Genomic DNA, 11,061 nt, shown 5'->3' with positions numbered 1-11,061 from the left:
CTTCCTCCCACCTCCCCCAGGGTCTCTGCTCTGGATGAGGCCTTTGGAATCCAGGGCTCTGGGGCTTTACAACTGAGCTGGGGTGGGTAAGAGTGAGCAGCCCCAAAGATGGCAGATATAGCCACCCTTCCGCACATCAGCTTGGCCAATTACTTCAGCCTCAGACCATGGCACTTGGAGGGGATTCCTATTTCCTCTAGGGCCTAGGTCCCAGTGCCAGCTTTCTTTCCCCACTGGGCCCTGCACATAGCTGGTGCTTGCTGCAGCTTCCTGTGCCTTACTTAACTACCCCTCCCTTCCTTCCTTCTCTGACCCTACAAAGGAGGCTGCATCTTTGTATGTTATATTCATATAAACTTTGTAACTTTTTGGATATTAGAAGATGTATGTAATGGGAGAGGGTAGTAGGAAGAGTTGGTGTGAGAAGAAACAAAGGGAAATATGACGGCTGGGCTGGGCAGGGGCTGGCCCGTCTCATAATCCATGCTGCCAGGATCAAGTGTCCTTGCATCTAAGAAAGCAACGTTCATCACCCATGATGGCCCCGGCCCAAGCCAAGGTAGTTTAGACCATGTGCCCCAAGCCAGTGTGGCTGCTTCCATCATCCAAGATGGCTGTCCCCACAGAGACCAGTGTGGTAGCTAACGGCAGTTCAGGATGGCTGTTCCCATGGTCCAGTATGGCCACTAGATCATTCTCTGTAAGAGCAAAAGCTTTCTGTGGATGTGATGTGTAGCAGCTCTGTTCCTTCAAGTCCTCTTGGTTGGAAATGTGGGCAGAATGGACTAGAATGGACTAGATCCTTCCATTATCCAGCCAAGGGAGCTCAAGCCCTCAGAGGCCAAAGGGAGATACTCATTAGTGCTTGACCTTGGGCTCCTCTTGTACCTGCCTATAGCAGGGTCTCTTCATGTAGGAAAGTCCGCCCTGTCAGGACCTTGTTCTAGTTCTTAGTTCCACATGGTCAGGCCCTTGGTGCATGCTGGTGTTCATGCCCAAGAGAGCAGAGCTCAGGGCTGGGCCAAGACATAGCGACTGGCCGCTGAAAGGTCCCACTGGTAATGTTCCAAGATGCGCCGGCAGTCAGCTCTGGACCGGCTACTCAGGTGGAAGAGCTGGTCTACCTGTGGAAGCAGGAGAGAGAGTAACTGACTACCAGAGGGGAGGGACAGGAGATGTGGGAACCCAAGAGAAGGGTCTGGTTTTACCTTGAGGTGCTGGATGGCAGAAACCACATCTCCCCCAGTGGCTCTTAGTGCCACCTGGCACTCTTGGTGGGTGACTCCATGCACGCTTAGCTCCACCTGCAGGGGACAGTCTCTCTTAGGCTCCTACCCCAACCTGTAGCCCCTTCTGGACAACAGGCCACTTCAGGGAAACCTTACCTCCATAACCCTCCTCTGCAACTCAGAGTCAGGCAAGAGGCCTCCAGAGTGGACGGTGGCTTTGCTGGCTCCAGGTGTACCCATGGGGTGATTATGCTGGGGTTCTCTTTTGGGCCAGGGATGCCGCTCCCTGGGAGGCTGGCTGGGCTGAGAAGAGTTGGAAGCAAAGGGTGGGCAGGGTCGCAGGCCTGGAGGTCCCTGGGGTACAGCTCTGGCATGTCGAAGTTCAGGGGGGCTTGAACCACCCCCTGTGGGGCAGGGGCCGAGAGACAGAACAGATTCCAGACTCTTGGAAATGCCTGCACAGTTGAGAAAGAAACAACTTGAGAGGAAGCTCAGATGCTGGATCCTGCCTGCTTCCCATTCTCTATCTGTGCTGTTGTTAGGTGCAACAATAAGAGAGATGTGCAGAACAGACATGCAGGCCTAGGCAGCTGAAGAACAAAAGAACTAAGAGTTCAGGGGCTGCAGTGGGGAAGTACAGCTGGATTGTCAACAGGCAGAATGATGTAGGGGAAGGAAATTGTATGTGGGAAAATCACATATGCAAAGGCACGGATTTAGAGGAGGGGGCACAATTGGAGGGCTGTTCTTGATCTCAGAGACCCTGGGGGCCCTGCCTCCAACCACACTCACCTTTTATTCTCTGCAGGGGCACATTCCTTCTCTGACCCCGTGCTGGAGGTAGTTCCCGAAGCTTTGCCTTTACTCTGTCCCTGTTAGAGACAGAGCCCCACCCCACATATCAATGTCCCTGCTCAAGGAATCTCTGGGGCTCCAGGACTGAATGAGACCCAGAACGGAAGCTCCATCTGGAAGGCAAGTCCGGCCTCCCGTCCAGCTTCACTCTGGCCCCTCCCCAGGCTTCCCTTCCAGAGTAGTTGCTGAACTTGGTTGGTTCCCCCAGCCCAGCTCTATCCCCGCTTTCAGGTCCTCACCCATCTATGCTTCCACGGCAGTGTTGCTCTACCCGGGCAGGGGAGCCTCTGTGGACTGGACGGGTGGCTGGTGAGCCCCTCATGTCTGCCAATATCACTGCGGAGGCTGGGAAGCTGCCCACTTTGAATGTGCGACCATTCTGGCCCTTCCAGGTTGTAGAGCTGGGGTTGTGGGAAGAGGCACTGGTGAAGGGGATGAGAGCACGTGGGGGCTGGGCTCCTGCTGCATTCAGGTCACAAGTTGTGTGCCATGGAGCTACATTTGTCTGGAGGAAGGAAAGCCTGTTTCTCCCTAACACAAAAGGGCTCTATAGGCTGTGGTGGCTCCATCAGGGAGGCCAGGACTGTAGTGGAGCTCTCAGGGCCCAGTGGGGAGAGGAGGAAATGAAGTAGAGGATCAGGGTTCAAGGAGCTGGGGAGAAGCAGAAAAGGGACCCGGATCAGGCAGGTTGAGAGGTAGTCTTCTTCCTGGGGATGTGTAGGAGACATGAGGCCCTCACCTGCCCTCGATGATAGTGATGGGATCACCAGGCTCCATCCTCAGTGCGCCTGGCTCTGTGACATCCCTCACACAACGTCCCTCAGAAGGCCAGGCCTATAGAGACAGGAGGAAAGTATGGCTGGGCTTGTGGCCTGAGTCAGAAGGGTATCATGGGAGCAGGGAAGAAAGGAGATTCCTCTCTGTTTATACACCAACCAATCAAACCTATGCTAGGTGTGTCCTCTGTCCTGGGCCTGAAATGGGACTGTCCCTGTCTCCCAAGTGTAGTCCAGTGGGGGAGGCAGAGCTGGATGCCATGTCAAGCTGGATACAGCCCAGGGGTCAGGGAGCAACAAAGTGAGGCCTGTCTCTACCTAGAGAGATCAAGGGGAATGTCATCCGGTATGCTGCTTTTATTCCACACTCGGGCCCATCATGTCTGCCTCCCAAGCACCTCTAGAAATTTTCCATTTCTCTTCAGCCCCACTGTCTTGACCCTTATTCATCTCACTTCTGCTTTACAGCCATTGTCACCTATCTGATCTTCCTATCTTTAGTATCATCCCTCTAATCCAGCAGTCCCCAACCTTTTTGGCACCAGGGACTGGTGCTTCTATAAGAATCTAATGCCTGATGATCTGAAGTGGAGCTGAAGCGGTGATGCTAGCGCTGGGGAGTGGCTGCAAATACAGATGAAGCTTTGCTTGCTTGCCACTCACCCCCTGCTGTCAGCGCAGTTCCTAACAGGCCACGGACAGGTACTGGTCCGCGGCCCAGGGGTTGGGGATCCCTGCTCTAATCCATTCCTGTACCAAGCCAGAGTGATATGATATGTAAAGTAGGCTTGTAACTTCCCTAATCAAAACTCTACCATGGCTCCCAGGTGCCCTCAGTAAAGACTAAACTCCTTTAATAGTAGAATATAGTGATTTAGGGAATAGATCTAAAGTTAGACTGACTGGTTCAGATCTCAACACCTCTCAGTGTGACTTTAGGCAAGTCACTTAAACTGTCAATACCTTAACTGCCTCATCTGTAAAATCAAGAAAACAATGACCTCACTGGGTTGTTGTATTTAATGAGTGAACACGCATAAGGATACATGTAAGGCACTTAGTACAGAATCTTACACAGATCAAGTGCTCTATATGTTAGCTCTGATTATCATGCCTTACAAATCTCTCCGTGGAGCAGCTCTGAACACCTCCACTGTCTTAGTTGCTTGTACTCCCTCCTCCCATGCTGAACCTTTCCTCTGTCAAATACTCACTGCAACCTACTGTGCTCCCCCTTCTCTGGCCCAGCCCCGGCCCCCAACCCTTTGGCCTGCATCTATGTAGCCCCAAGGTGCCTCCCCAGGGCTCTTAGCACTCTGCAGGAAGAGAATGAATCTGTTTTGTTCAGAACGTGGTCCCATACCCCAGCCCAGGAGTCAGTATTTGTTAGTCTAGTGCATGGAACCCTGGGAGAGAGAATGGAGGGAAGAGAGACTGAGTGTATTTGGGGAGGAAACGGTTCCCACCTCTTGCAGCAACTCCTCCAGGTAGGAGAAGCTAGGCCTGTCAGCAGGGTGGGGAGCCCAGCAGCGCAAGGCGAGGGCATAGAGGGCCCTTGAGCAGAGGGGAGGCCTAGGCAGCCGGGCCTGGTCCTTCTCCAGCCGCTGCAGGATGAGGTACGGCGGGACCCCGGACCAGGGCTCCTCGCCCCCGGAGAACATCTCCCATAGCGTCACCCCAAACATCCACACGTCTGACGCAGAAGAGAAGGCCCCCTGGCGCAGGCTCTCTGGCGCACACCTGCAGAAGTAGAGACAGGAGGCTGGATATCTGCCCCTCAGAACTCTCACCTGTCACTGAGCATAGCCCGCGTTCCTTCCATCGTCCTCAAAAGTTCTCCTTTCCAAGCCCTTCCAGACCTGCTGACTCCTCTGGGCCCAGCCTCCGTCAGAGGACCAGTTCCCTCCACACCGCCGTTAGCTTCTCCCGCCCTCCAGAGCCTCACCCTCTAGCCCGCCGGGGCTCGGAGACCAACCCACACGTTTCCGCCTCTCACCAGGCGTAGGGGATGGGGCGGGGCCCGCCCATGACGTAGCGGCCCCGGGCACCGCCCAGCGGCCGCACCAACCCGAAGTCGGCCACCTTGATCATGCGCGGTGAAGCCAGCAGCAGGTTGCGCGTAGCGAGGTCGCGGTGCACCAGCCCCCGGGCCCCCAGGTACACCATGGCCCCCGCCAACTGCCGCAGGAAGAGACAGAGCAGGGCCACGGGCAGCGGGGGTGTAGGGGCTGGCGCGGTTAGGCGCGCGTGCAGAGAGCCCAGCGGCGCCAGCTCCATCACCTGCGGAGGGAACAGCGCCTGGTGAAGGGTAGTCTGGCCTCATGGAACTCTGGCCTCCCATCCTCCTGTCGCACTTCAGCCCCGGGACTGTCCCAGGAGCCAGTGTCTGGGTATGCTCACCATCTGCAGAGGCTGGCCCAGTACGAGCCCATGCAGACGCAGCAAGTGTGGGTGCTCCAAGTTCATCATGACAGACACCTCTCGCAGAAAGTCCCCCAGCTCTGTGCCCACAGCGCCTTCGGGAGCCACCCGGAGAGACTTGACAGCCACTGAGACCTGGGGGTGGGGGAGGCACCATCAGGCACCCTAGGGAACAGCTATGCCAGGGCCAGAGCAGAGAGGGCAGCAGAACACAGAGGCGGCAGCTGGCTAGGTAACCAGAATGAAGTAGGTTCCCTGGGTACTCACACTCTGGCCACTGGGCAATGTCCACAGTCCTCGGTGCACCACACCAAAGCAGCCGGAGCCCAGCAGCTCCCCTCTGCACACAGCACCATCTGGGATCAGACACTTGAGTCCCCCCTCTGGCTCAGGGAGGGACTGAGGACTGTCTGAGGATGGGGTGGTCTCCTGCTCAGGGACAAAACCCCCAAGGATCTGAAACAAGGGTGGGAAATCAGGTGTGTGGAACCCTACATACCCATCCCTGCCACTCAGCCCTCCCCATTTCCGAGTCTAAGCTGCCCTTTAAGCCTCTCATCCCCACCCCAAAACACGTACCTTGTAGACCCAGTTCTTAGGCTTGTGCCCTGAACGATGCCTCTTCAGAGCCTCAGCTAGTCTGCGCTGGGCTGGGGAAGGCCAGAATTAGAGGGCTGGGGTTGTATGGGAGGTGGGGGGGGGTGGGGTTATATGATGCAAGGGATTTACAGGCAAGAAGAGGGCTGACGGGGGGAGGAGAGGAAGGGGGCTTGCAACTAACAGGTTGGGGAAGAAGAGACCAGGGCCTCACTCAGGGCAGGGGTCCCTCACCAGGGCGGCCCATGCCAATGCTGTCCAGGTCCTCAGGTCTTACAAACTCAAAGTGCTCTGGTCGAGTAACATTCAGCTCCTCAAGGATGGGTCGGTAAAACTGGGCCAGCTGGATGTCCCGGAGTAACCTCAGCAGCCACAGGGAGCTTGCCTCTGGGAGCATGTCTGGAGAAGGAACTCCTAAGGATGGCACACTCTCCTCCAGACTCATAGTCCAGGGTAGGCACCTGAGACCCTCAGACACGAGAGGAATAGTTGCCAGCTCCACCCTCAACCCATCAGAAATACTCAGGTACAGAAGGAGAGACGAATTAGAGTCAGCCAGGTATCCTGCCACTTACACACACAAACCCCGGAAATAATGCTCCCAATGCTCAAGACTGAGGTCCTCTACCCTCCTCACCACTGAGAAACCTACCCTCCTCATGCTTGAGATTTTAGCACTGAAGACTTCAGGCATGTTGCCCTGCTCACTCTTGGGATATTATGGCACAGTGCTCCTATACCCCTAGGACACCCAGAGACACTGCAGACACTGCACATATTCACTCATACATCTGAGACACTTCATACACATGAGACATTTTGACCTACCACATACACACTAGAGATGCCCAGATGTGCTAACCATACCATATCTCAGACATGCAGGTACTCATACACATGCATGCACACACATGAAGGTACACTGCCTCCCACACCCAGATAGACTGCTATACACACACACACACACACAGACACACACACACACACGAGACCTACAGATATGTTACAAAAGTTGCCAAAGATGCCAAAGACACCCAGATACATGAGATGTTCTAGTATGCTGCCATAAAACACCCAGGCTAACTGCCACATACCCTCTCACATACATATACTTGAGACAGGGCACTTCACTACTTCCAAGATAACACCACCCCACACATCTGAGACACTAAGGTCCACATAAACACACAATATGCAAGACATCAAGGTACAGTGTCCACAGATAACCTGAGTTCTACAGGCATACTGGCCCCCTCAGCCCAGAGACATTCATGTCATTGCCTCTTCTACACATAAGACAACAATCTTTGAAATCGGGTGTTTGTGATCTAAACTCAGGTATTGCCTACAGAGGAATCCAGGCTCCCAGGTGCAGAGTCCCTTCCACAACCACCTGAGCTCAGCTCCAGGTATGGAAGAGACCTGCCTGCACACCTGAGTCACTCAGTTTAACTTAGCTTCAAGCTGACTCCACCAACCTTCACAAAATAACAAAATAAAGCTCTAGGTGCTCTGGGTGCTGGCTGCCAGCACAAACAAACTCTTCCTTACACACTACTGGACACACACACACACACACACACACACACACACACACACACACACTTAGTTAAGCCGGAAGGAATCAGAGGGCCCCAGGCTGGGCCCAGATGTGAACCCGGAGAATGGCTAGGAATTGGGCATGAGCAGGGCCGGAGGGAGTATAAAGCCCTCGACTCTTGGAAACGGGGACCTATTGCAAGGTGAGAAGAAGAAAGCATCAGAGGGGGAACAAGAGGAAACGCGGCCACAGAAGGGAAGGATCGAGGAGAAGAGGGGAAGGACAGGGGAGAAGGACCGCCCGGAGAGGGGAAGGGAGGCTGGCAGGCTCCAAACACACAGGCAGACCACCCAGAGCACTGACAGCCGGCTGCTCTGCCAGCTCTGCCAACTCCAGCCCGAGGCTCCCCCTCCTTTCCAGGACCCTCACCTGGCGAAAGCGGAAGCAGCGGCTACAGGCCGCCCAGGCAGCCAGGACTAAATCCCGAGAAGGGCGGGACCCGAAGACACAGAGGGCGGGGACCTGGCAACTGGCCCTGGCTGGCCAGCCTCTGCGCCCCCAGTTCCCTAGTAGGACAAGGTGAGGATTGCGAGGGCGGTTGACGGGTCTCTCCCCTCGCCTTGCCAGACCCTGAGCAACCTCCCTTCCTCTGTCCTGTGCACGCCCTCCTTCACCCCCTCTCTCCACTTTTTCAGCCTCTTTCCAGCTTTCTCTAAAAACTTTTCACCCCTTCCCAGACTTTCTCCTCTGTGTCATGTCCCCCCTACCCCAGCCCCTCTTGCCAAATCCTTCACCCTTCTCAACCTGAACCCCACCCCTTAAGTGAATAAGCACCTGGTGGAACTATCCTACCCAGGCACTGGGAAGATAAGGCCAAACAGAACATAGGCCCTGGTCCCTTAGTAGGGAGAATTTCCTAACACTCTAAGGGAGGAAGGTCTGTCTTCCTGGGTGCTTTGGAATGGAGCCAGGGCAGAGAGGTGTTAATAGTGGTGCAGAAAGTCAGCCCCAAGCCCAGACAGAATCCAAGATTGAAGCCATTGTTTTTTTCTCAGGTCTGAATTTAGAGAACCTTTTGGTGAGCTCCCCAGGGTGGAACATCTGGGAGGTCTTGCGTGTGTGTATTGGGGGTGGGGACAGAGCTTCTGAGTGGCTCCTCAGCCCCATCCCAGATTGGTACCTGGTCTTGGTGATCAAAGGCAGCACTCGATGCATCAAGGCACCCCTCCCCAGCACTGGCACTTCCTGGCCTTTTTCTGGCATAACCCCCCTGCTCCAGTGTAGCCTTTGCTCACCCCAGGGCTCTGTATGCTTCTACTTGGCCTACGGCTTCAGGAACACAGTCCAGGACCTTGATGAAGGCTTTGAGGAAGAGCATGCCCTCTCCCTTTCCCTCAGGGGTCCTAGGGACACCTAGGCCACCAGTCTTGGACAGCTCATCTGTCTCCTTCTATCCCAAGGAAGAATGTATGAGCATAGCAGCTGCTATTCCCAGAGTCCTTTGGAGAGAAAAGCCCACCTCATCTTGGTAAACATGTGGGATCTTCCAGCATTGATGAGAAAATCCTAATAGTTCACAGTTCTACCTGTATGGTTTTCTTGTGAATTCTCTTGCCCTCCAACCAATCCAGCTCATCACACTGTAATCACTCCCTCCATATCTGTCGTCAGTGATTTATTGTGGGTTCTACAGTGTAGGGGTTGAGTCTGTCTTGTTTATCTTGTGTTCTTAGTACCTGGGACATTGTAGGCATATAATAGGCATAATGTATATTGTAAATAAGTCTGTTTAGTCTAATTGTCATTCCTTTGTAGGTAATCTGTCTTTTCTCCCTGCTTTTAGGATACCATTGGCATTTTGTAATTCTATTATAAAGTATCTAGGTATGGATTCCTTTCTATTCTGCTCAGTATGTTGTATTTCCTGTATCTATGAATTTGCATCTTTCATCAGTTTGGGAAAATTCTTAGCCAATATCTCTTCAAATATTCTTTTTCCTCCATTCTTTGTGTTCTCTCCTTTGGAATCTCTGATTAGAAGTATGCTAGACCTTTTCATTCTGTCCTCCATGTCTTTTAAACTCTCTTCCATGTTTGCCATTCTTTGTGTCTCTATAATGCAATCCAGGTAACTCTTCAGTTCTGTCTTCTACTTTAATAATTCTCTCTTTGATTATATCTAATGGGCTGTTTCATCGATACTGAGGGCTTTTTTTGTTATTGTTATATTTATATGGACATTACTTTTTATGCTGGTAGTATGCTATTGAGGTATAACTTATATTCAGTAACATTCACAGATTTAACTGTACAGCTCAAAACATTTCAAGAAATGTAGATATTTATTAATGCAGATAAAGGCCCAGGACATTTATACAATCCCAGAAAACTACCTTGTACCTTGTATTCCCCAGAGGCAACTGCTCTTGACCGTCTTATCGATGAAGTTGCACAATGTCTATTATTTGCATTTAGCTTCTTTCATTCAACAAATTTTTGAGATTCATCTTGGTGTTCTCCAATTTCTTGGTGAGAAACACAATGGCTCCATAAGTTTCTTCAGAGAAGAGCATGTGAAACCTGATTTTCCTCTGAATGTCTAGTGTCCTCACCGATCTGGGTACACCAGAAATCCTCTGGGAGTTGAATGAACACATGATTGTGGAGCACATGAGGACTGTAGAGCATATGGGCAGATGCAGCCAGAGAGGCTGGCAGTAGCCAGACTAGGCATCAATTTATTCTTCCAGCAATCCTTCACCAGGTTCTGGGGGACCCTGGTGAACAAGCAAACACAATACCTGCCTGGTGGAATTCACTGTACAAGACCTTGCAGAACACGGGAGCTTGGGATTTACCCAATAGCTCTTGGAACCACTAAAGAGTTTTAAACAGGAGAGTGACAGAACCATCTTGCTGTAGGAAGAGGCTGGGAAAAGATGAGAGAAAAGAAGCAGGGAGCTCAGGGAAGAAACTTATCATTGGTTCAGAGGAGAGACGCTGGACCTGCCTAGGTCTTGGCTGCAAGTTGGAGAGGAGGCTGATGATGGGGCACTATCGATTGGACTCCTGGACTAGAATTTCCACATTCCAGCAGGAAGCCAGAAGTAGAAGCTCAGCCCCACCTTTGTCTTTGGCTTGGAAAAAAAAAAAAGGAAATCAGAGGCCTCTTTATTCCTCCACTTCTCCTTACTTCTTACTTATGGAGTTAAGCTTTTCTCATCCCCACCTTTGCCCATAAAGGAGGGTGCAGTGTGGGGGAACACAGTTGACCATCCTCACTACTCTCAGGGAGCACCTCCTCCAGGGTGAGATGAGGTCTCTTGTTAATACTTAAACCTAGAGGCCCAAATCAGACACTGCCCCCTCCATCTGCTTTTCCCCAACCTCTGCCCTGCCCTGCCCTGCCCTCATCCGAGAAGGATGAGCACATTCACACTCCTGGGGCCAAGTCTTTCCCCACAGGGCAGAGAACCAGAAGGATAAGCAGAGAGGGCACCTAGGAGGCCTCCCATGCCCGTGCCTCAGGTTTGGCTTGAGGGGGAGGGTGGGCATCCCTGTGCAGAAACCACTCTGCTCCTTTCTGGAACCACATTCATGCTCCCTTAGCACCTCCTTTACTGCTCTGATCCTAGCTCTCTGG

The 11,061-nt window shown here is 52.8% G+C and overlaps 1 protein-coding gene across 8 annotated transcripts; it reads right to left on the bottom strand.

Annotated features, from left to right (window-relative positions):
• Positions 1 to 161: 161 nt before the first annotated feature.
• Positions 162 to 8,661, bottom strand: TNK1 (tyrosine kinase non receptor 1). Of its 8 annotated transcripts, none has more exons than XM_025040139.1 (12): positions 7,848 to 8,661; positions 6,113 to 6,277; positions 5,861 to 5,931; positions 5,549 to 5,737; positions 5,261 to 5,416; positions 4,857 to 5,158; positions 4,327 to 4,600; positions 2,824 to 2,918; positions 2,324 to 2,506; positions 2,022 to 2,101; positions 1,386 to 1,684; positions 162 to 1,304 (listed from the first exon to the last, which is right to left on the bottom strand). In XM_025040139.1, exons 2-12 carry the CDS (start codon positions 6,273 to 6,275, stop codon positions 1,011 to 1,013), a joined length of 2,106 nt encoding a protein of 701 aa, XP_024895907.1. In that variant the 5' UTR covers positions 6,276 to 6,277; positions 7,848 to 8,661; the 3' UTR covers positions 162 to 1,010. The 8 variants fall into 8 exon arrangements, with proteins under 8 accessions (XP_024895907.1, XP_015452965.1, XP_006922371.2 ...); XM_015597479.2 differs by lacking the exon at positions 7,848 to 8,661 and having other exon boundaries at positions 162 to 1,124; positions 1,209 to 1,304; positions 6,113 to 7,157; XM_006922309.3 differs by lacking the exon at positions 7,848 to 8,661 and having other exon boundaries at positions 162 to 1,124; positions 1,209 to 1,304; positions 4,857 to 5,140; positions 6,113 to 7,153.
• Positions 8,662 to 11,061: the final 2,400 nt, after the last annotated feature.

Source organism: Pteropus alecto, unplaced genomic scaffold (assembly GCF_000325575.1).
Source record: "Pteropus alecto unplaced genomic scaffold, ASM32557v1 scaffold398, whole genome shotgun sequence".
NCBI lineage: Eukaryota > Metazoa > Chordata > Mammalia > Chiroptera > Pteropodidae > Pteropus > Pteropus alecto.
Note: the sequence above shows the minus strand (reverse complement) of the source record. Positions and strands in the feature narration are given on the sequence as shown.

What these genes read in the sequence shown, in the direction of transcription:
- TNK1 (XM_025040136.1), bottom strand. Translation starts at nt 6,323, where the DNA reads ATGAGTCTGGAGGAGAGTGTGCCATCCTTAGGAGTTCCTTCTCCAGAC. An exon ending in CTAAGAACTGGGTCTACAAG is followed by an intron (nt 5,738 to 5,860) that starts GTACGTGTTTTG and finishes CCCTTGTTTCAG; the next exon opens with ATCCTTGGGGGTTTTGTCCC. An exon ending in ATCACTATCATCGAGGGCAG is followed by an intron (nt 2,507 to 2,823) that starts GTGAGGGCCTCA and finishes CCCCTTCACCAG; the next exon opens with TGCCTCTTCCCACAACCCCA.